General features: G+C 44.8%; 1 protein-coding gene across 2 annotated transcripts in view; it reads right to left on the bottom strand.

Annotated features, from left to right (window-relative positions):
- RBM6 (RNA binding motif protein 6) overlaps nt 1-25597 on the bottom strand; it is a 58003-nt gene that overhangs the window by 30308 nt on the left and 2098 nt on the right. Inside the window, exons 2-6 of one of the 2 annotated variants that reach the window (XM_008632145.2) lie at nt 23119-23228; nt 19583-20921; nt 18735-18824; nt 17667-17736; nt 5575-5648 (exon numbers count right to left, since the gene is read on the bottom strand). In XM_008632145.2, the coding sequence (XP_008630367.1) occupies nt 5575-5648; nt 17667-17736; nt 18735-18824; nt 19583-20921; nt 23119-23162 (1617 nt within the window). In that variant the 5' untranslated portion in view covers nt 23163-23228. Of the gene's footprint in view, nt 1-5574; nt 5649-17666; nt 17737-18734; nt 18825-19582; nt 21147-23118; nt 23229-25597 lie in introns of those variants that run through there. The other variant, XM_017732337.1, reaches the window with a different exon arrangement.

Genomic DNA, 25597 nt, shown 5'->3' with positions numbered 1-25597 from the left:
GGCAGAAGATCTCTTACAACCTTCTGTGCCAAAGGAAGAGGGACTAAGAGGATTCACACGGCTTGGAGAGCTGAGATGACACAAGATGTTGAGAAGACAGAAGAGAAAAAGGTCCAGAGAAATATTTTCAGTACTTTTTGGCAGTTACGTTTTACAACAAAAGCCACCTTTCTCTGCACATGGAAGGTCTCTGCAGCATGCAGAGATTAAGCCAAACAGGCAGTGCATTTATTACAGCTTCACTGCAGGATACACACATGTACACCCACGCACCCAGCCCTGTCACAGGTCACTGCAGGCAGATGTAACTGCTTCTTCACAGGCAAATGTCTGCCCAGCTCTAGGAGCTTCCCACTGCAGGCTTCCATACTAATCTCAAAAGCTTACAACTCCAGTTAAATGCCGGTATGATGCAGTGATTAGTGAGACACACAAGGGAATGAAAAAATTATTGACTCAACATGTCAAGCCTCTGTGATGTAAGAACAGGGTGAGCTCGTGACAAGGTCACACACTGAATCAGACACAAAAAAAACCCAAATCAGCTCTGCTGCCTGGAAATCCACTCATCCACTAGCCTGCGGAGAGAACTTTCCATATGTCAGGTGGCTCATAAAAATTCCTCCACAATGTGCATGTTTCCCAAACCATTAGGATGTTTACAGAAGAAACTGCCTAGGTATACAAGCCTTTCCCTCACTCCAAGTGGAAGACTCCAAAAGCTGATTCTAGAAATCCACACAGTCAAAAGCAGGACAGGCCTCATGGGGGTGAGGGAGAGCAGGGGAAAAAAGAGGTGTGCTAATGATACAACCTGAGCAAAATCCAATATGCAACAAGAGAAGCAAAGGTAATGTCAGCTATGAATCCAAGAAGGACAGATCAAAAAAAGCTGGCCATCTCCAGCACCCTTAGCCTAACACACAAATGGATTTCAGTGTATTTGTGGACATGCTGCCACCACCCTCAACTGCAGGTTAAAGCTAAAGAGATGGAGTAACATTGTCAAGTGAATAAATGATGGATACCAGACAGCCCATGAAAATGCATTTGAGGCAGGTGTCATCTTCCATTATAGGGGGAATCTGCCAGATTCTAGAAAAAAAAATGCCAGACTCCACAATTAGGCACATTCTACCAAAAGGAAAGCAATTATTTTTGATGCTTGGACACACATTTTCTCTTAAAAATTGTAACACACTCCTTGCATCAGAGGCTTCAATAAATACTCCAAGGCTACAGGTCACAGGAGAAGTTCCATTCTCAGGATAACCACATGCTCCTTCTCTATTTAATTAGGAAGCTACACAGAGTTGTGGCTTGTTACTGCAAATGTTTTCAGGACAGAAAGTCCTAAGCTTTGCTTGCTTGTCACAGCATCTTGTGGATTTTAACACCAACAGCTACAGTGAAAAGCCTGTGAAATCTGATCTGCACCAGAAGCTCTGTTCACACAGAATACAGAAAGGCACTGCAGTGAATGGATACAGGGGAATGGGCTCAGAGCTGGAGAAACACACAGTTGATGTTTCTAGTTGTACAGGAGTGGGACATGCTCAAGTGAGCACCCACAAAATCCAGTAGGAATCCCTCTTACCCTCTCCAGTAAAAAACAAGCAGGGAATGGAGATATTGCTGTGCTCAGCAAGCTGAACAGGGACAGCACTGCAGGGAAACTGCTCTGACATGTGCTGGTCTCAGTGCAGGAAGGCATAAGAGCAGGTCTTGAACAACCACTCCAGCACACGCCTGGAGACCTGCACACTAATTTACAGTGTATGAATTCCTACAAGTTCATGTTATAGCTCTCCTCTTGTCCTCTTTCTTAAGAAACAGGAGGAAAGGATTACAAAGTTGTTAGTTACTAGCAACAAAAGCTAGGAAATATTCATGCAGCCACTGTTGCTAAGTTTGAGGCCTAAGAGGATTTGCCGACAATACTACAGAGTCAGTTGAGACAAACCATTTGCTCCTGAGCTTAAAAAAACCCTCTTGCTTCCATATGTATAACAACCAGCTCCATCTCAGTGAAAACAGTAAAATATGCAAGCAGCAGAGACAGGCTCCCTCCATTTCTCCTCCTCCTGCCTTTATGACACACAACAGTACACAAAGGGTACTTCATTTCCCACCTGATTTTCTCACACCAAGTAACATGCTTGTTATGTCTGTTCTCTTCTACACATGAAGGAGGAATGCAAAAAGATCCCATGCCTACAGAGAAGAGCAGCCATGGGATGTATTCCCAAAGTTTCTTCCAAGAAGCCAACCTGGTGCCCTCAGACAGGAACACTACTACACCAGGGGCTACGCCAAAGAAACACCGAATGCCACACCACACCCTTTCAAAAATGAGAATAAAGAAGGGAAAAATTATTTAGGAGAAATCATGTGACTTAGCAGACAGAACCCCCGCTTTCCATTCAAAATAACTTCCTCCCCAACAGAAAAGCAGCTCCTCACAGACAGAAAAGAGGTCTCACACAACTTAAGTGACAGCCACTGTGAAACAAAAGGCCACCAGGAGCATCACCAACCATGAGGCTGCTACAAGGGCTGGACCCAGGCTCTGCACAACAAATCCACAGCTCATCTGCCCTGCCGGGGCAGAGCCCCCCAAAGCCAGTGGGAGAGCCAGCACCTGGCACCTCACTCACCCAGCCCTGTGCCCAGCACCTCCACACTGGGAATAAAAGAGACCCAGCACCTTTCATGCATATTAGGTGGGACCTTGGCACTAGAGTAAGTTGCCAATGCAACAATTAACAAGTCAAAGCAATTATTAAGGGGCTTGTTGTCATTACTTTAGCTGTGGCAGTTAATACATATGGAATAAAATGCTCCTGCAAAATTAGGGCAACACAGAAGATGGGTGTTCCCTTATCACAATATATGTAACAGAAAAGCCCCCTCAAATCTCAGCAGTCACATACACATGCTAAGATTTCCTGAATGGAGGGAGTTGAACCTGGTAAATCTGTAGTTTGCAAATCTGGCAATGATCTTAAGTGGGTGCTGGTGTGTGTCAAGTAAAAGAAAGGGATTTCACAATATCAGAATTATACAATATAGGGATGTAGCAAATTGTTCTTCAGGCAGGGGCAGTTCAACAGGCATTAAGCAGCATCAAAAATGCTGGTTTTGCACAAGCTATTTATTCCCAGCCTGCAGATGCCTGAGAAAGAGGCAGGTTGACTAGTGAGGGACCAGCATGTCACTTGCTATTTATGTTCTCACAAGTGACTGAATTTGACAGGGACAGTTGATAACCTTCTGAAAATAACTGAACTATCAAAGAATCTGTGTCTTAGCTAACACAGGTTTTTGGTTTTGCAGCTTGCAAAAATGCAGACTCTCAGTCTAAGGAGATGATCTTGCAACTCTGCCCTGGAATTCATTGAAGTGAAATATCTGTTCTCTAGGGACAATTCGTAACTCCCTTTCTGAAGATCTCTATTTGTCTCTTACTGAGAATTTAAAAGTCACCTATTTCCCTTGCAGTATGTCAGGTACAAATCTTGTTAGGTTTTTTTATTTAGGTAATTAGAAGGGGTCTTTTTCATGTTCAATCAAAAGCAGATTAGACAAATTAATCTATATGGGGCAATCCAGAAGTTACAGCTCTCCTGACCAAATGCATATAGCTTGGGTCATCCCAAACCCCACATTTCTAACTTCATTAGTTACTAACTACTGTAGGTCTACTAAAGTATGATGAAGATAGGCATATGGAGGCTTGGGAGATGATCCCTTCCAAGTACTCCATCTTCCAGCTTTCCTCTGCACACACACAGAGCCAGGTATAGCAGGAAGAAAACTGCAAGACTTTCATACCCTGTCTGTTTTTAGCACATGCCAGGTGTGCATGGCTGGGACGTCAACTCCTGTCGCTAGGAGGGCTCTGGCAGCACCCTGCCTGAGTTTTGGAAGGGAGCCACAGGAAAACATTCCCCAGCCTGAATGGCTGCTGTAAGGGCTGCTGGGGAGGTCAGTGTAAGCAGCAGTGGAACACCAGCCAGAGCTTCTTCCCATGCATGTGTGTGCAGTGATTTACTGGGCACCTGCAGGCACTCAATTCAGTTTAAGGATTGGTGCCTACAGGCTCTCTGCTGTAGCACTGGACCAAACCTGATCAAGTCAAAACACCTGCCCAATTCTATATACTCCAAATGGGAGAAAGGGCAGAGCAGGCATCAACAATCAGAACCAGAGGGATTCCAAAATTCCCAGATACTTGGAAATTGCTCTTGCGTAGGAAGACGTTATTTCATGTGAGAGAATATGGAGAGGCATTTGGTTAAAAGGAGTGTCATCTATAATTATAGATTCCCCAATGACAACAAAATAAATTGGGAATTGTAGAAACACTGAAGGGGAAATAAAAGTTGTCACTGATGGTAAAAGTAATAATTAATTCTGGAGCCTTCTCTCTCTCTGCTCCTCTACACCACCTCGGTGGGAATGTGCCAGGCTCTTTCCCAGCAACAGAATTATTTCTGTAAAACATTTTTGTAAGTTGCAATACCTCTGTAACTGAAAATAGAGGCAAATGCGAGCGCTTAGTGGGACCTTTGAAACCCCAGCTGTGAAGACTCATTAACTGTAAGTACATTTTTGCAGATGCACAGCTCTGAATCTGACTCATAACTCTCCTCCCATGACAGCAAGACCCAGGATTCAGGTAAAAAGGCTTATGATAATTGATATGGATTCTTACTCAGGCAAATTAGGAGGCAGAAAGCAGCAAAGAGGAGACTTAAGGGATATGGTGAAGGAAGAGGGATCAGTCGTTTAGTTGGCTCTGTTGAGGGATCCATCACTTGTGGTTCCGAGGCACAAGGAGGGCAGTGTGAGATGGGAATCTATGTTTTATGTAACAAATTTTATGCATCTTGCTCTTGTATCGTGGACAACAGCTCTAGCTTCAAATACCAGCTCAGAAAAAAGGCCCCTCTTGAATAGTTACTGAGGATTTCAGTCATTTTGTCCTTTAAGGGCTGGAAATGTTCAGGTTTACCAGGCTCAACTGTACATAGGGTAGTCCTTGTGTCTGCAGCTCCGGGTTGCCAAAGGACAGGATAGATATGGGGGAGATGCATAATTAAGCATCTCTCCCACACGTAAGGCATATGGCAAAGTGGAGCACTCCAGTCACAGTTGACTCAGAGCTGCACACGAGGGTACGCACCTACAGTCACATGTGCATGTGTGTGCACGAACAGCCGGGGGAAGCATTTACTGCCAGCACAGCTCTTCCCGACTGCATTTCAGTGAGTACAAAAACAGCAGGGTCAAAACCTGCATTAGGAGTCTGTCAGCCACCAGCCTCTGACTCCAGCCAGTGTGCTGACACACACCAGGGAGGAGGGCAGACCACTTGGTGTCCAGCAGCTCTTTCCCACTGGCATTTCTAAGCCTGATACAAGACTCTGGTAACAGCAACATTTAAACCGTAGTGTTGTGTATTATGCAAGAACAGCTCTTCCTTCACAAAAACCTCATTGGCTTTCCACCACCCCACCAAAAAAAAAAATTAAAAATCTTCTAGCAGCATTGACCGAATTGTAAAGCAACCTGGTTGGCTTCCATGCATCCGATGGCCTCTTCCAAGAGTGAAAACTCCACGCAGACATAGCCATAGTCGTAACCTGGGGACAGCATTTAAATACAGACGGGAGTCATGTTAGTGCCTTGTCATAAAGAAAGCCACATTAAATATTCAATTTCCCTTTCCCTCCAATGACAAGCCCTCTAACCACCACCCCTCTACTTCAGAATGAAAAAGAAAGAAACCAGGGACTAGCTGGATGATGATTAACTGTGCAGTTTACCATGAATGTTAATAGTACAGTGTTCCCACTTTCCCTTACACAACCCAGTGACAGTCACACTCTGTCTTAGGGCAAGAAATAATTGGTTTGCTGTTTGCTTTTTTTTAAGTCATGGTGACTTTCCATTGCCAGTTTCACATTTTGTGCTACCTTGGAGGCAGCACTCTCTAAAGTAAGTGTTGATAAATCATTTCCAAGTACCTTGCTGCAGATGTATTTTACACGAATAGCCAGCATTTTAATTGGGCAATATTTCAGAAAGAACTAACGCAATTCCTTTGCCTTTGCTATTTTTCTTTCAACACCTGCTTACTTTTTGAAGTCCAATCCCTTGCATTATGAAAAAGTACAGCTGAGCAGTAGAACTCCAACTTTCTCATTTTGGTATAGATGTCATTGCACACATAACAAGAGGGTGTGGAAGCTTTTAAGTTTAGATCCAAGAAACTAGAGAGCCTTTACTCCTCTCTCTCCTCGGAAAGCTGTCATCTCAGTCACGGCAGAATGGACCCACTGATTTAACTGTACTCCAGTCACCTGCACTGAAATATTATGTCCCAAAGTGCAGAGTGAACACTACAGAATCTAAGACCAACTCAAGATCCATCCCTGATGGTGAAACTATATCCAAGAACTGGAGCGCTGAGGAACAACCTAAAGTCACAGCCTCACTCTTCACACATCAAGGCCACCACACTCCAAAACAGTACTTTCCAGATGATCATGGGCTGAGGTGCTCCTACATGGGCACAAGAAGTGAGAGGGCTTGGCTCCCTCCTCCTGCTGCCCTTTAGGCTGGTTTGGAGTGAGAGGAAAGCTGGTCTGCATGTGATTTGTGCCATTTTAGGCACCTAGCTGTCCTGGTGAAGAGCTCGTCTTCCCTCCTACTAAAGATGCACATCTCAGCTCTGGTATCTTCAAACCAGGTACATGCATCTGGCTCCTACTGCTTCAGCCCCTCACCTTCCACAGGAAGGTAACTGCATGCATGCTTCCCTCAGGCAAGTCATTCCAGCCTTCTGGAAAACAGCTCCCATCTCCCTCAAGCCAATGCCTAAGAACATTTGCTGCACTCTCTAGTTTTTCCTTCTCTGTCACTTTACCATTTTGGTAGTTTACCACATCAAAGACAGGACCACACAAAACTATTTCACCATCAAACCCTACTGATTTTCTTTATCTTTTTTTTTTAATTATTCTGGAAGCTCTTTGCACGCTGTTCTAACAACACAATCCTGACTTTGCACCTTTGCCTTTAATAACAAGACTCCAATTTGAATCTAGCCCTCTTCCACCTCACAGAGGAATTTATTCCCCTTTCCCATATTATTTTAGTCAATATAATTATGCTAAAGGGAAATTTATCAATCTGTGTGCTTTTCAGCTCAGTGGAAGATGCAGTCCAGCAGCACAACATCTGTGGTGGAAGGCAGCTAAAGCCACTTGACACTCTTACATCAAGTGGGCACCTGGAATGAGAGGTGTGGTTTCAGCTGGCAGGATTGACAGAACCAAACTGATCCAGCTGTTCCCATAGCATCCATTCTGCTCTGCAGCACAGCCACACCGGATCACATTTTGAAAATGAAGGAGAACTCCTCTCTGCAGAAGGCAGCTGCTCTCCAGAAGCAGTGCTGCCCCTTGCTGGGAGACTGCTCTGCATTCCGGGCAGACACCTCTGCTACTCCATGCACAGTGTGCAGCCTCACGTGGTACATTTTAAAGCCTTACTCAAATCCAGAACTCTCGAGTCACTTCTTTCCCTTCTGTTTAGAAAAGGGCTGCATGAATGATATTTGTCAGCCCATAAGGCTCCTGATTCCCCTTCAGAGAGGATTTTTGAAAGCTGCTGTAATCAGCAAGGCAAGATCAGAGCCCTATCTTACTTTCATGTGTAAGAGATCTCGTGAGAGACACAAAGCAAGATTGCAGAAGTTTTCATTCTATTTGCTCTGCAATAAGAGGACGTTTACATCCCAGTCCTCATGAAGGGAATGAGTAGTTTAGACATGGATTTAATCCAGCATGACACAACTGAGAGCACAAGGCTGAATGTTATATGGAGATACGAAAACTCAGACGCTCGGAGGAATATACGCCAGAAGACCATTCCAAGCATTACATGGAGACAGTTAAGGGGAAGCCCAGCACATTTCTCCTTCTGCACTTTCCCCACCTCTGCTCTCCCCCACCAAACTCATAAACATAGCAGCAATAACATGTACAAAAACAATAACCATGGCCCCATATCCTGCCAAAATGCAGCTCCAGGCCAGACATTCAGCTCTTGTGGTCGGCTCGCAGAGGGACGCAGCGTTCTGGAATTCACTACAAGCTGTCCTTGAACAGAGAGCACCAAAGTAGTGATGCAGGAAGAGAGCAGCCTGGAGCCACTTGCTGAAAACCACTGCTTAAGATGTGTGGGGGCTTGACACTTTTCCCCTCCCCCAGATCCAGAGCTTTGCATGGATCTGACAAGCACGCTCAGGATGTGAGAACTACGGAGTAACATCAGCCTTGGGCGGCACACCACCCCTGCTCTGCCCCCCTGCCCCCAGCTCCTCCACAGCATCCTTCCATTTTACACCATGGCAGGGAGGTGACTGAAATGGAAGCCTGTGGAACAGTGGCACCACACCTTCAAAACACAACAGCAGCTGATTTTTTCACCATCTGCAATAATCACATTACCCAGAGAACACCACTTGAAACAAAACCAAGTGGCTCAAGGCTGGTTCTTAAGGGGGACCAACTACAGAGGCTCCTGCCACCAACCATTGTGCCTCTTCCCTGCCTCCTCCATAGGGCTGGTCCAGCTCTGTGTGGCAGCTGCTGACTTGGATATTTTTGTTTCTGAAACCTTCACACAGTCTGCCTGTCACAACGCCAACAATTTAGGTGCTGTTACCAGAGGCAGGAATTGGGATTTTGATGGAGGGATAGGGCCAGGCACCTAATGGCAAGAACTGGTTCCATAGGCAGTGCTCCCCTGTAAGTGAAAGCTCTCAGGACACTCTCTGGTATTCTTCAGGTCATAGCAGTAAAACCAAAGCAATCAAACCAGCAAAGCAAAACCACTGCTGAAGAACAGCATGGTGTTTTTTGACTCAAAGAGGCCTAACTTCACATGCAAGGTTTCACATGAAGATATAAATCCTGGTATCTTCACCTACTGATTAGTACAATACTACACTTCCAGGATCCACAAGAAATTAGAATGGAGTAATGATTTGCAGAAGTATATATGATCAACATAGACTCTGTCAAAAAGGAAAGAAATCTTTGTGTGGTATTTTCCCCACACAACCTCTGAGCATGCTGCAGCACAGCTACACTGTCCAAATGATCTTTCCAACAGGAACACTTGAACTCGCCCAGATTTTGGCCCTAGCACAGCCATAAAACATGCATGTCCTCATCTCCCCCCATGTTTTAGGTCAACTGTGCAAAAGGACTCTTGTACCTTATTTAGCTACTTCCTTTCAGCTGTGCAAGCCTACAGTACCACAGGCTGTGTACGACGGATGAAATCAGAACGCAAGGACAGCATGCACATAGATTTCAGAGGACTTCTGCTTTCCCTTAAGTGCTTCTATGTATACACAATCCTTTACGGATGCTCCCAAAGCATGCTCGGCTGTCTTCTGCATTGAAAATGGCACAAACTCTTAATACTTAGGAGTAAGGACACATTTAGAGCTCCAGGAAGCTGCTCTGCAAGCATTGGAATAAGGAACATTCTGCCTCTGAAAAAGACATGTTTTAGCAAAGCGAGTTTTGACAGCAAATGGAGGGTCCCTGCTAGCATGCAATAGTTTGGCTAAAAATCCTGAAAGCCTGCCTTAAAATTACTGTTCTTTGGCTTCAGATATAGAGATCAAAGACTTGGGATTTAAAATAAGTCCTGTCTCTATACAGACACAGTTTCTTCTGAACAACTGACACATAGTAATGTGTTACTGCACCATAGTTTGTTATATCAAAGATCTAAATAAAGGAAAACCATAATGTTGTTCTCAGAGGGGCTGTAAGCAGTGTGAAGACAAAAAAATATCTCTAGAGTTTTAGAAGACCAAACGAAAAAATCCTGTAGTGACAGCAGCCCTGTCTGTGCCAAAGCAAAGATAGTTTTGGAAAGAAGAAAGGATGGCAACATGACAAAGGCATCCAATCCAAGAGGCGATTCAGCTTCTTGATTCTAGGAATGAGCGTGCAGTCAGTCGTGCTCCTGCACAACCCCAGCAAGCTTAAGGCATTAGGTCACCTCATGTCCATGGAGAACCATCACCTGCCTCTGCAAAAACAACTGTGACAAACCCCTGGCTGCTCTGGTGCAATACAAAGATATTCCCTCTCCTCTGCGATGGGAAGAAGATGGTCTCCCATTAAAGTAACTCCATGTAACAGCTCACCAAAGGACACTACACTTGGCAGAGCAGGGTGCAGCTGAGGAAATCCTCCACAGAGCTTCACCCATGCTAGAGAAGAAAGTTCTGTTGCTCCAAGGGCAACTACAGCATGGAGTATGGATTATGAAGAATTTCTATATCCCTGAAGGAATCTGCAGTCTCACACACTGACCTTTGTGGAGCTCAGGTAATGGAGACAGGGATTGTGCACCCTGTTCTCAGAGAATCTGCCATTCCGTGGTTGAAAGGAAGATCTGCCTCATGAGTGGGAGATTTTGGCAATGTGCCCATGACTCCATGCACAAGATTTGCCTGTTTCCTCCAAGGAAAGATGTGGATGTAGGTCATCCATGCCACAGTGAATACCTCATCACAAGAAAATGCTGGAGAACACAGGGCTTTCTCTGGATCTCTGTGCTATTACACTGGACTACTATTAGGAGGCTCAAAGCTTCCAAGAAAACAGGAGCTCCTGGACATGCTCAGGAGTGGCTGTACCTGTGCTTACCCAGCAGGCACTGCCTTTGCAGTGAGGATGGGCACCAGAGTAGTGCCTTCTATGGTGGGCAGAGGAAAGTCCAACCAGTCTGAAAAGCTGGAGGGCACCCCCACAGTATGGCAGAGACGGCGGCAATCTATCTATGCTACCACAGAAGCCAAAATCATGAGCTCTCTCAATACCAGCTGGTAGATTCTGAGCATCCATAAATTTGTCAGATCTCTTTACTGCACAGATAAATTGGTCTTCAGAGCTACTAAAGCTGAAGAGCTGTACTAGAATAAACAGGACAATCTGCAACAAGCCATATCCCCAATTCCTTTCAAAGGCTGAGCATTTACAAGCCCCACCTGCTGCTGGGAAAAGGCCTGTCACTTCCTGCTGTCCCTCTGTGTAAAGAAGTACACTCTTACACACTCATTCATGACAGAGAACAGCACTGAAACCACAGGAAATGAAACAGAGCTGTACTCTGAAAGATACAGCACTACAGTCCATCCTCCTCCCTCCATCCTGGAGAACAAGACACAGAAAGGACCTGCCTGAGACACCCTCAAAGGCAGACACTGGCAGCTCCATAAACTACAGGAACTACTACAGTCAGAGCCCCAAACGGCTGTCCAACATTCATAAAGGAGGATAGTTTATACACCAGCACAAAAGAGAGGAGAGAAAAAACCCCAATGCTAAGATTGTACACACTGTAGTTTTATTAAAGACAAAGTATCGCAGCATTATGTTTGTACAGAAACCTGGAATCTGAGGAAGGCTGGAGATTTCACTGAACTCCATGAGAGAGGACTGTAAGCTGCATACCTGGGAAGGTGTTCCATCCAGGAAGTTGGTTTTAAAATGCTGATAATGTGAACCTGGTCTCCAGGATATATGACTTGTCATCTTAGCACAAGGCAATCAAGGTAGTGTCAGTACACTGTGCAGAGCCATGAAGTTTTGCTCCAGAGATGCAAAAGGAATGAGCATCTTTGTAAAAATGGATTCTGCATGTCAAAAAGGCTGTGAGCATGTTTTATGGATAGATGTGTTCATTGCCTTTTCGGAATAGGCTTATAACCCTGAACCAAGGTTGATCACTACCACAAACACTGACTTAGGCCAGATTTGTACTTCCTATTTCCTAAGCCACCACATCACAAATGAGGAAAGAGGAGCAAGAACACCTTTTGCTTCCAAGAAACAATGCACCAGTGCCCTGAAACCAAGCAAGGCAAGCTAAAAGCCTACTGCCCACACAGCTGGGAAAAGTGGCAAGGACTGCTGTTGATGCCATGGACTAATTCCAGCTAAGTGTATTTTTTGGTTCTTGGCAGGGTATTCTGGCTACAAACTAGAATCAATTGGTTCAGGCAGATCAGTGCTGAAGATATTTCCACAAGTCCTGGCAGGTGAGCCCAGCAGTCTGCAGAACTCTGCTGATGACAGGAGGATCTGACCACACCTCAAGGGGAAACTCCTCGTGTGCTACAGCATCTCATGAGCTCAGGGACAGTCACCTCAGCTCTTAGCAAGTGTCTGAGGTGTGCATGCCTGAGTCATGGCTGATGCAGCAGAGTGGGCCACACAACCTTCACTGTGCAGAGCACTAAGCACAGCAACAGGAGATTATTCGTCCTATTGTGCATCAGCACCAGCCTTGATGGTGAGCCAAGCTGTCCTCCGTATAATTAGCACAACAGGCCAGATGCCCTCTGCACCACAGCATGTGCTAGAGACATCCCACAGCAACCCACAGTGTGCTCTTTGTACCAAACCCAAGAATCTAAGTTCTTGTGGGACCTAGTCCTCATCTTACTCCAGCGGGTTGGTGCCAAGCCCTCTGTATGGGGAAACCACTAGCTGGCCACAAATCCACCCTTCAGAGAGGTTTCCCCAAGGGGACTGCATCACTCCAGAAAGGAAACAAAATGGTTTCTGTTTGGCACAGTTCCAGAAACACTCTCTCCCCCTGCAGAGGAGCAGCTCACCCCTCCAGTCCTACCTAAGGCTGGGAGCTGCAGCATGATGGCACCTGTGGCAGGAGCAGCATCTTGCCAGCTTTTCTGGCCTCCAAGAGCAGCCCTACCCAAACACCACCCACAGGAAGGAAGATAAAACCCTGTTATATGTGGGCCTGACAAATGCACAGCCACATCCGCCTCAAGGGAAAGGAGATCTCACTGCCTTGGAATGCACTCCAGCCATGGAAAATGGAGAACTTACCCCTACTGTGGAGAGGTGCACCAATTAAAAAAAAAAAAAAAAACAACCAAAAAAAACCAGTACCAATTTTTCCATCATGAGCTGGAAACTTCTGGACCCTTAGATTATGAGTTTTAGCAACATATAACACTGAAAAATACGATTTAGAATTCCAGAGGCTTCCTGATATATTCCTGAAACCAATGATTCACTGTTGTGATATACAAGATAGACTGCGCTTGGAGGGGGAAAAAAAAGCAGCACCTTTTAAAGATTTATCTAAGGGGCTTATTAATATTTAACAGGGCACCAATGCGGCAGAGCTTAGAGAGAACAAGCAAGATAATCCAGTTTCTTGTATGACTCGGCCAAGGCAATTTTAAGTTTAACACAGGGAGGCATAAGGGGAGCAGCTCCAAGCACCACATAATGGGCTGGTCTGGAGAAATTAAACAGAACATGAATGCTAGGGCAAGAAGGTGGCTGAGCAAGCAATAAAAAACACTTCGTGGCAATAACACCTGCTAAAACAAAAGCTTTTTAAAATGGAGCAGGCAGCTGCCATAAAGCAGCTCATGTTTTTAGGTGGCACTACATTTCTTGGGTGTTCCTCCACCACAGGAAGAAGCCTGTCCTTTAGCATCAGTCCCCTGTATCCATGTGGACACTGCTCTGGCCCAAGCATTACTGCTGTTCAGGAAGCTTCTACCTGCCCCAGGCATTCCAGTTCCATGGGTGCTTTGCTCCTCAGGGGTGCCATATTGTGTTCCCACATCCCCACCCAGGGTTCAAAAGTGAGTATTTGGAAGGGTCAGAATAGGGTTAAAAAACCCAAATCTCACAGTTTCTGAAGTGCTGCACTAATTTAGAGAGCACATAAAGGGGCTGGGGTAGATCTCACTGCTCCTGCTGACTGGAATCCAGCTCACCTGGTCCCTCCAGAGCTCCTCTCTGCCATGCTGCTTTCCACCCCAGTGAGAGTGTCCATTCTCCATCAGGCTCTCCCAGCCCAGCAAAAATTCCTCTCAGTTCCCCAGATGGGCTTATGGAATGAACTAGATAAGTCTCATGGGCTGCCAGCCATTTCTCAGGCTTACTTTCCCTGAACAGCTTTCACAGCTGCTGGTACCAACACTAACAGGAATCCTGGTTGGAAAACACATGTTCCAAGCTTGTTCCGCTGCACGCCGCATCCAGAAGAACAATCTGAACAGAAGGCTCAGAGTGTGCTCCGTGCTTTCACTCATTACTTTGGACACCACTGCAGTGTCTTTTAAGATAAGCAGCCCTTTAACATAAGGCTGTCTCCACGTGCTTCCTTCTCCAGGGCACACGTGTGGCTCAGCCAAAGTTCTGTGCATATCAGACCCTCAAGATGAGATCTCAGGCTTATGTCTGACATTAGTCAGGGAAGTAGCAATAAAGCCTGATGAGAATCAGGCAGGAGGTAAGTTTAAAATATGATCAAAATCAAAACGAGGGCAAGGTGTGTTCATGTTAGACTCCTCAAAGGTCAAAAGGCATCAGCTTCAAGTCCCTGGCAGTCAGCACCGAGGCAGGAGCACAGACAGTAACAGGAGGACAGACCCCACGCCATGAGCAGCTGGTGCTGTCACACACTGCACTAACACCTCCACAGAGGGGACACCACAGTGTAAAGCCACATGAAAGCCCTGAGCCCAATAAGAAGACATAAGCACCTTCAGATGAGATAGGGGAGCTCACAACCCCTTCCCAGAGAGCTGCTGACAAGTCATCACCGCAAGCATCTACGGGATCAGCAGGACATCCATGCGCTGCCTCTCCACACAAGGCTCCAGGACATACTGCACACCAAAGCAGCTGATGGTCTTTGAGAAGGCTCCACGGTCACCTCAAGGTTTGTTCTTTGCAAAGGTTAATTGGACAGACATGACCAAACACGCTTGAGAAGGCAAGCTGAAAGATTTAATACAGTTATTTCTGCCAAGGCTTACGCATCACACTGGAAGAAGCCCTCTTCCCCCCAAAAATGGATTTGGCACTTTCAGTCTGAACATACAGGCATCAGCTCAAAAATCTAACTGACGGAAATTATAAGTTAATGTCTTTTAGGGTAATACTATAAAGTCTGACTTTGACATTTTATCATTGTAAATATCTGCCTCTTTGATTTAAATAGAATTACTATGCCACTTCTTAAGGTCTCTCCTTTCACTGCCTTGTTTAAAATCTAGCCACCATTTCAGTTTGTGGGCTTCAGAGACAAAATAATCTAAAGAATCAACAGCTTGAATGCATACCAAAATCACACCAGGTATATTAAGAACAGTGTTCCATTCTCAGCACAGCCTTCAGTGAAAATAGACTTTCCTTCGCACATACACAGTATGTAAAAAAAAGGGGCTTTATAAAGAAATTGAGCTGCTTTTTCCAAGAAAAATCAACCACATATTTTTCCCCAAACTAGAAAGAGTCTTGTGAAAGATCATACAGTGGAATCATTACATTGAAGCTGCTGAGATAAGCTTTATGATAAGCGTTATCTTTTTGAGAAACCTCACTTATTTTGAGTTAATTGTGTGTTATTTGTTACGGCTGTTATTGTTCCCCCCACAGCTGCAGGCATTCTTCTCTCAAACACACTCAACATGCATACTCATGATTAATGTTATTTTTAACATTTCTGGACAGCACTCAAAAATATACAACCCACTCAGACTAGCTTAGCACATGCTCCTCTGAGCCAGGCTGCCATCGTCCCACCAAGCCAGTACAGCAGTGCAGGTGTATCCCAGAGACATCAGTAACCCAAAAGGTTTGCTTTTAATTCTTGTGGATATTTACATACAAACGCCACCACAAAAGCATCATTTAGCCCTTGACTGGCCTCTAGTTTCAAAGAGGTTTAGCTTTTCAGAAGTTAATATTAATTCAATTCTATACACTTCTCTAGGAGGAGCTAATGTGAAAAGCTGGATTAATTTTACTACAGCTCCTAGTTACCCAATTTCTAAAAGAAGTATTCACAATTCAGGAAGCTTTTATTGTCCTAGACATATCCATCTTGTGCAAGAAGGATCAGAGAGCTGTTTAAATGCAGCCTTAGGACATAATGCAAAACAAAGACTTTGGAGCCTCCACATAACCTAGAACAAAGCTACACCGCTTAAATGACTGATGTTGACTGGACAGGGTTAAACAACAGCTTTACACAGCTCATAAAACATGAGCTAATTTTAACTTCATTCTTTGCCTCCCCACAATTGCCAGAAAAACTTTTTAAAAATCCAACTTTGCAGCTGAAGAGACAGCCTGAAACAGAATGCAGCTTTTGGAGAGACAGCAGAAAACTGCAACCCTCACATCACATGTGACCACCTGCAGATACCGGAGCTTCTGCACATAACTTCAGACACTCATCCTGAGTCTCATCCTGAGCAGCCTTTGAAAAAGGGAATGGGAAGGAAGAAACAGCAGTTCTCTAATGAGGACAGTAAGTCCTAATAACACACATGGGAAGAGACTTACGAAGAAATTTCCAGTTCAAGTTGATTTATTACTGAAGTGACGTGTTTCAGAAGGAAAAAAACCCACAACAACTGACAAATCTCACCAGCACAGGCAAGAAAGCAGCATGTTGCAATTACTGTGTTGCAGTCAGCGCTGTGGGAGTGACGACAGCCATGCTGAACTACGCTTAGAAAAGAGGAAAGGAAGCAAGAAAGACTAACTGTGCCCCTTAAGCCCTGTTTGTTGGGCCAGATAATGTGACACAGGGATGTTCTTTAGTTCAAAGGTTCCTGAGAAGGTTGTGAAATCTCCTTTGACGGCTTCCAGAAACAAAAATATACTTGAGAAATACCCCACTGCCCCAGTTTCTCTCCCCAGTTACTAAACACATTGGAAGCCTTTATATAATGTATTGACACCAAGAAGTCCAGCTGCTTCACATACAACCCATACTGGAAATTAAGAAAAAGCACTGATGAATGTAGAAGCCTCTGCTCTCCTAGGTTTAAAAAAAAAATTAAAATAGAATACCAGTTTCCAGGTATTTCCTACCAGTATTATCCAAACCAATCCCCAGGACTCACCCTTCCTACCATCGCACATCTTTGTTCCAGTACAACTTTCTCACAAAGCAGCCTTGTAAAATATTTCTTTCTTCAGAATCCTATACACACTGATCAGAAGTACAGCAGAACTTTATTCTTTGAATGAGGAAGAGAATCCAGACCAGTATTTGGATATTTGCTTATAAAACTTACTTTGTCTTTTTTTTTTAACCTGTCTTCATACCTAAGCAGGGTACCAGTTTCAGGTTACTGAAGGAGAAATGTTAGGATGGAACAGGTTTCCTGAGGACACTATTTGTGCAGCATTTGTTCCACAGTAAGACCACCTCAGAAACAAGATTTAGTAATAGTTAAAAAAAAACTATGGAGGAATTAACCTGCTGTCCCATGGCTTTACTCCTGATAGCTATTAGAACAGCCTTAGTGCTCTTCCTGCTGCTCCTACACCTCTCCTGAGGCAGCTGGACACATGCTTTACCTCTGAAGCAGCAGTGAGTATAGCCATCAGTTTTGAGGACAAGAGGACAAACTACATAACTCAGAGGGCATTTTCATTAAAAAATAACTGCAATTAGTGCATGTAAGACTTTAAGCAAATTGCTCAAGAGGATATTGGTGTAAAAAATACCCTGTTGTCACCTTGAAACTAGAAGCACTGGAGAAGCATTCTCACCTGAGCTGTAATCTTTCAGTCGCAGGTCCTTCACAGGTGTCCCATCAGGCCCTCGGAAAGCATTGAGGATCTACAGGAAAAATGAGATCCACTTCATCTCCAAAATCAAATCTCCAAACCCAAGGTACTTGCCAATGTACATTTCCATCTCTCCAAGAGTTCTATTCTTTCTAGGTTAAGCCCGTTACAAACTGACACACTTTCCTAATTAAGTTCCAGCAGTACCTGAGAATTGTTACCAGGTTTTGAGAAGTATTTTTGGGTTTTGTTTGAAGAACTGAGCACCATTTACACCACAATTCAACTGTTCAAAGGTTTATTACACTGGTTTCAGCCAGACAGTTCAACTCAGATCCTTACTTAAGGTCAAAGATGTCCTACTGCCTTTAAGAAAATCAAAGTACAAGGGCAACTGTTCTGAGTCTTACCATCCTCTGAAGGACAAAGTTCCTGCTGTGTGTTCTCCTATATCAAGCCTCAGAAGCTGATCACTGCAGCTAACCCTAGCAAAAACTGCTGCATGTAGGGATTCTCATGCCTGGAACTGTCACCAAACAAACAAAAAAACCCCAAACTAAAGTCCTAATTCGTAGTAGAAGCTTTAGGAAACAGAGCTACTTTTACCTTGTAGCCTAGATCATTTTATGTTTTTTTACTAAAACCAGCAGGAACAGCAGACATCTTTTCCATCTTTGTAAGACCTCATTTAAGCAATTTCAAGTAACTAAGAACAAACAAGTTCACTTAGACACTACATGTCTTCTGAGCCCAAAATAGTAGTAACAATATTTGGTATATATAAAGCGGTGATGAAGTAAGGCATGTCACAGAGCCTGGAGTCAAGGCTTCTAGCTATCAACACCCCACATGCAACTGCAGAAAAACTCATCACTTCTAGAACCCCCAAAATCCCAGAATAATCAGATAACAGGTAACATTGCAGTGACTTCTAAATCTGGATTTTCCCCTGGGGAAATGACAGACCATCTGATATACATTAACCAGACCTAAAAGTGGTACTTTAGAAACCCTCAACAGAAGTTTCTGGATGAGAAACATCCCACTTACATCATCCTTTGTGGCAGTTTCAGGCACTCCTCCTAGTCGAATGAGCTTGCTTGGCTTCACATACTTGGGGCAGGTCCGGTAATCTTGGTCCTTGAGTTCACACAATCAAGATGGTTTTACAAATGAGAGATGCTGGCTCACAAGATACACAAGCAGTAGCAAAATAAACCAGGAGAAAATTCAAAGGCAAAGGCCCATAAGATGCCTGACTCAAAGCTTTAACCCCTGTTTGAGATTCAGGGAGCTCTGGAGTAGCTCTTCACATGCTCACTGACCTGTACAGTAAGATCTAGCTCCAGGAAAATAAAATGGGCAAATCATATCTCTCTGTTTTCCAGCACAATTGATTCCAATTCAATAGTAGTTACTCAAATTCAATAGCAGTTATTAACTCAGTAGTTACCACTACCTTCAGATTTCCAAGATAACCCTGAAGGAAAACAAAGTATGTACGAGAACAGTTGTACACAGGCCCACCCAAGCCAGCAGCTTCTCTCTGATACTGCTCATAAGCAATATCCAAGGGAAAATAACAAAATAAGTTTATCTGTAACCACTCTCCCCAACACCCTCTGTCTGGCCATTTTCAGCTTGGGGACTTTCTGAACCAAATCTGATTCTACATATTTAGCAACTCTCACTTTCTGAACTGCACTTCTCCTGAGAAGTGTTTCTGAGATAGAAAGGGTGCCCATTAAATAACCTGGAGCAGAGAACAATCTCAGAGAAAGATGGTGAATTAGAATAGAACTGAAGTGATGGGATATGGATGAAGACTCCTTCCCAACTCCTTCCATTCTTTGGCCAACACACATTTAACAGAAACATCAATTGACAAAACCACCTACCTGAAGGCTCTTATAGGGCCTAGAATCTTTGCTGGGTTTTCCTTCTGAAAAGGACTTGCCATGTTCATAATCAAACATCTGATGCCCTGGCAGCCGGTGATCCACATCACAATATTCCATGTTCCGGTAGTCTGTATCTTGCCTCCCAAGGAAATCCAGGTCACCTTCACCCTTTAACCCAAGATCAGAATCGGATCTTTGCTGCTCCCCCCCAGAAAGCTGCTGCTGTTGCTGCTTGTTAGCAAAGGTCTGAGGTTGCTCCTCTTGGTCCTGAAGAGTAGGAAGAGGTCCGCGGCTATTTTGGAAATTGTGCGAAGTGTCATCTTCAAGACCCAGTCCCAGGGATTGCTCTTCTCCAGCTGGTGCTTCCGAGTGTTGAAATTCTCCTTTTTGGCTACCAAAGGGAGTTCTGTCTAGACTAAGTGCAGACTCATCTCTTTTGCTGGTGCTTAAGCCAGAGCCCTCTCTTTCTGCTAAAGGTACAGTAGATTGATTGTGCCTAAAATCTACAAGGCTTTGATCCACGGGAGGCATTTCCCTATCTGAAAAGTCCATGGGAGGAGCCACGTCTCTGCTCCTAAAATCCTGATCAGATCGGGACCTGTGCCTATTTCTGAAGTCTGATGATGGTGCATTCCTGTTTCTGAAGTCCAGATCAGAGGTGCCCACACCCCTGAAGTCCATATCAGGTACATCCCTATTTCTGAAGTCTGAATAGGAATGTTCTCTGCCCCTGTAGTCTAACTCAGACATGTCTCTTGCCCTAAAGTCTGAATGAGGCCCATCTCGACCTCGGAAGTCTAAATCATAAGACCCCCTTCCCCTGAAGTCTGATGGAGGTTCGTCCCTGGCCCTGTAATCCATATTATGTGCTTCCCTATCCCTGTAGCTCATGCGGAACGTGTCCCTGTTCCTGAAGTCCCCTGAAGGAACATCCCCACCCCTGAAGTCCATAGGGGGCCCTTCTCTCTCCCGGAAGTCTCCAGAGTACATATCCCTGCCCCTGTACTCAGAAGGGGGTGGCTCCCTGCCTCTGAAATCCATCTGAGACTCATCTCTGCCCTGGAAGTCAGATGGTGGGAAATCCCTGCCCCTGAAATCATGGTGCCCCTCCCCACCTCTGAAGTCACTACGTGGTCCATCTCTAGCTCCATAGCTGAAAGAAGGTTCCTCTCTGTTGGCAAACTGAGGATTGAGGAGGCCTGAGAGTGCCTGGATATCAAAAGGAAGTGATTTTCTGCCAGAGAAGTTGCCAGAGTGTCTTTCTTGACCAAGACTATCAAGGGAAGGAGGATATTCCCTGTTCCACCCGGGAGCAAACCTGTCTTCTTGGCTCCCACTGTAGAAATAAAGACAGTATTATTCATAACGTGCTTAAGAGTCTGAAATCTACACAGCAGCACATTCTTCTCTAAACTTTTATAGAGCTGTGTAACAGTCTAAGATCCGCAGAAGATATTGATGTTTGGCAGTTTAAGATGAGGCAGCATACGACAGATGTGAGAAAGTAAACTTGGGTGCTCCCATTTCAGCACAATTTCCAGAAGCACTCAACAGGGAATACCTGCAATATTAATGGGTTAATGATGGTAGCAATCCACATAGTCCTGCACTGCACACAGCTCTGCAGCTGTCTGAGGTGCCAGCAGCTGGTGTGTTGGTTCATTAGCATCACCAGCACATGCCTGTGAGGAACCCAGGAGCTTAACCTCTCCGGGCAGTACGGAAACAGCTAACTTAACACATCATCCTGAGGCACGTGAAAGCAGAGGGTACCAAACAGGCTTTATTCTTTATTAACATGCTACAAAGACTCATTTATGCTTCCTTGTGCTGGAGTCCAAACTGGCAAATTCTGAAAGCCATCAGTTCATCAGTTCAGACACTGAGGGTGCCTCACAGGACTATGCCAACAATCAACATCCAAGATATCCCTGTGCTCGTGCCTCCAGACTGTCTTACACCAAGTTCACAAGACTAAGGCTGTGAGCTCTCCCAATATCTCCATAAAAACACGCAGGAAGAAGTTTCCTCTTAAGGCAGTTTTTCAAAATCCAATGGGGCTTTTTTTTTTTTTTTTGAGATGGAACAATCTGATTTTTCAGCTAAGCAAGGCTCCAATACATTTTTTAAAAAACAGAATAATACAGTATCAGCACATTTTAAAATAACACCAAATGCTACCCAAAGCAGTGGACATTTCCTTAGCAAGTCATGTTGTACTCTGAGTTTCACTAAAGAATCACTCACCAAGATTAATCAAAGCATACACAGATTTCCTAAGGTACATGGTCCATTTCACCACCACGTAAAATACCAATTAAAATTTGGATCAAGGTCAGCATTCCCCACCCAATACACTAAAGAATGATGCCAATAAAACCCACTTAAAAATCATAACAACAGCACTACTGATATCATCACAAAACACAATCACTCTCATCAACACTGTTACTACATGTTCTGGAGGATACTGATTTTCATCAGCTTTCTCAACACACTACAGTAGACAATTATTTGAAGTATTCTTATGGCAGAAACCTAAGGTATGCCATGAACAGTACCTTTATCACGCTGATTTTCAAGGAACTGAGGTGCACACATGAGCAAAGGACGAAAGAACTATGCACAACAAAGGAAAATTCTAGATTTTGGTGGCTTCATTTTTATACCCAGAGCTCTCTTGAAAACACAGGTCCCAGTAACAACCAGAGGAACACAAATTAATAAAAATACTGTGCTGTGCAGGTCAGCTGCACATTAATCTTTACAACAGTTGCAGTGACATTCAAAAATGTCTTATGAAGGAGTGTATGGGGATATAGACTTTTTGGAAGTGCAAGTAGTGGTAGGACAATGGGAAATTGGTTTAGACTGAAAGAGAGTGGGTTTAGATTAGATATCAGGAATAAATTCTTCCCTGTGAGGATGGTGAGGCCCTGGTACAGGTTGCCTAGAGAAGGTGTGGATGCCACGTCTCTGGAAGGGTTCAAGGCCAGGTTGGATGGGGCTTGGAGCAACCTGGGATAGTGGAAGGTGTCCCTGCCCATAGCAGGGGGTTGGGATGGTCTTAAAGACAGTCTTTAAGGTCCCTTCCAATCAAACCATTCTGTGATTTTATGATATATGGACTTATTAACCTCATGGAAAGAATTAAACTCTCAAAATTTTCATAAAATCATGTGTGCAATGAATGTGCCAGTATTTCTGAAATCATTTTTTTCTCTTACAGGTGTTAACAGCAAATAACACCAAAAGCCATATGGCACTCACCTTAGCTCACAACAGCTAAACTAAGTATCACTAGAAAAGGTGGTGTGGAGAATGACTAGAAATATTAAAAGCAGCTGTTGCTTAAAAATTAGATAAAAAACTTCAAAGAAATGCAAAAACCATCAATGAACTTGCCTGTCCTTTGGCAATCACAACTAGGTCCATAGAGACCTCACAACTTCTACCAAAACAGCGAACAGAGAGTTCCCATGGCTTATTGTACTTAATAGTTCCTGAAACAAACTGTACATTTAAGTGCTTACCGAAAAGACCCCATTCTGTTGCCTTGTCGATGGTCTCCCCACATTTTGATCTTGTCTGGTAGGCTTCCAGAAATGGTTAATTCACTCTAACAACACCCAGATACCACAACCTGTTGAATAAGTAACATGATGATAAGCCACAAAGAACACATATGACATGGGAAGAACATTGCTGGTTAGAAGGGGTATGTGTAACATCTGATTAGGATCCACAGATAAACAAGACCACACTCAGGCATGAATGAACTCAAGTGTTGCATTTCTCCACGTTCAAATTTTTAAGCGTCAAATGACTCCTGAAATCAAACTGTCAATGTGGTGGGCAAACAATTTGATATCTGCTTTGATTAACATAGAGCTTTCCAACATACTGTGCTGTCTGACACTATTCAGGGTGCAGCCAGAAATGTGAGAACGCCGCCATCTATAAACAACAAGGACCGCTGCTGAACAACAGTTTGCAATTAATGCTTAATCCAAACTATTTTTGCCAAAAGCTCTTTGCCGTTCAAGGAAACGATCACCACTCTTGGTCTACCATGGATACCCTGCCCTCAGAAGTATGTAGATAACAGAGGAGGTTTTGCCAATAAATCATGACAGGCACTGTTCTCCAACGCTGCCCTCATCAAGCGAAGTGACGCAAGTAACACTTGCCTCAACAGAAATCTAAAATTTCATCCACTTCCTCCCACCAGCGGAGAAGGTGAGGATTTCCTGGCGATAACCAAAGCCAGGACTTGAAATAGGAAGTACTTCCGTCTTGCCAAAAAAAAAAAAAAAGAGAAAAAAAGAAAAAGAGAAAAAAAGGCTGCAGCAGAGCATGGAGAAAACTTGAGGGAGATGACAACCTGATGGCCTCAAACCTCCCCTGGCCAATCCAGCTGCAGTGGTGCAGGAGGGCTGCCATGTCACCAGACCAAGGCTGGGAGACCTGGGGCTCACATGCTGTTCCGAAGAGGGATTATTTAACTCCAGTGGTTCAGGGGACAGAGGACAGTACAGACAGTCACTGCCAGGCCTGATTGGAGCAGCTCTCGTCAAGGAAAGGCACACAAAGTCCTGTTTGTTCTCCCTTCCAAAGGTCAGCACTGCCATACCGGAGGCAGGTCAGCAGAGCAGGTTATGACAGACCTCACACCAGGGAGCAATTCTAGATGCTGCTGCTGGCAGCTGTCTGTGCCAGGGAGCTGAGGGAGCTGCCGTGCCAAGAGAGAGTCCATGCTCTTGCCAGGGTCCACCACCCACCAGGGAAGGCTCAGGTGGGAGCCAGGGACAGCAGGTTCTGGCACACTCAGAAACCAAGTATGTAGAAGCTGAGGAAGGCAACCTGTGCAACCACTGCTAATCCATCCACTCCAATGTCACTTCCAAACCAAACAGGTTCATTCACTTGGCCACTCAAGCCCGAGAGTACCAGTCTGCTCACATTTTACATGGCTCTTGATAAATAACCGCCCTGGTCCCAAGGATTTCCTCCATCTTTCTGGAAGGCGAATCTAAGAGAACCAAGATCACACCCCCTTCACAGCGAGGGCAGGCAAAGGGAGATGGTTCCTGTTGTCAGCCAGTCCTTTCATCCGTGATCTTTTTCAGCCCGCAGACCTGGCATTTCTTGCTCTTCCCTTCTTGATTTCCCTCCCCCACTCCAGCTCTCCTAAAATCAACAACCTTACCAACACCAAAATAAAATCCCTTGCCAGCTGGGAACTGTTTAGACATAATATTCAAATTATCAAACTGGGAAAAAAATACCACTGGACAGCTACCAGGCCCGGCGCAGATCCGCTGAGCCATGCGCAACCTCCAAGAGCGTGAGGTCATGGTTCAATGACACAGGAAGCAACACTGGCTCCGACAGCCCCCACTCAGCCTGATTTGCTCCCTGCCTCTGCCTCTGGCAAAGCACCAGGTGTAAGTTGTGCCAGCTTGTGCTTTACTGGGTCTGCACCACGGATGACCCTCAGAAGGGAGTTATATTTAAACGAGGTCACTTCAGTGATACTCTTTACCACACAGCCCCACAAACCAAGGTGACAGCAAACTGCAGGACAGGGACAGAAGGATCTTAGCCTGGCTTCCACTGACGCCAAGATCTCCTGAAGGTACACCCTGCTACAACTGCTCCAAAAAAAGCACACCGTGATGAGACACCGTGAGGATTCACCCTTCTGCCACGGGCAGGTAGCTGCCAGCTCAGCTCCCACCTCACAGGTAAATGCTGGGAGACAGGTCAGTGGGAGTGAGGCAGTTTGCCAAAGACACCCCAGGCCAACAGCAAATCATGGCAAAAATCCTCCTGCATGCTTGGAACTGTGCATCCATTAGTTTTGTCATACTCTGGTCACAACCAAGTGTTTGAGGAGATGGAGACAGTCCAGTCACTCGCAGAGCCCGGACTGACAGCTCTTTAGGACAATAATGAGCTGTTACAATTACCCTGCACATTCGGGAGGGCAGATATGCATCATCTTTCCCT

Source organism: Corvus brachyrhynchos, unplaced genomic scaffold (genome assembly GCF_000691975.1).
Source record: "Corvus brachyrhynchos isolate BGI_N302 unplaced genomic scaffold, ASM69197v1 scaffold4, whole genome shotgun sequence".
NCBI classification, from domain to species: Eukaryota; Metazoa; Chordata; class Aves; order Passeriformes; family Corvidae; genus Corvus; species Corvus brachyrhynchos.
This window is presented reverse-complemented; position numbering and strand designations above follow the sequence as displayed.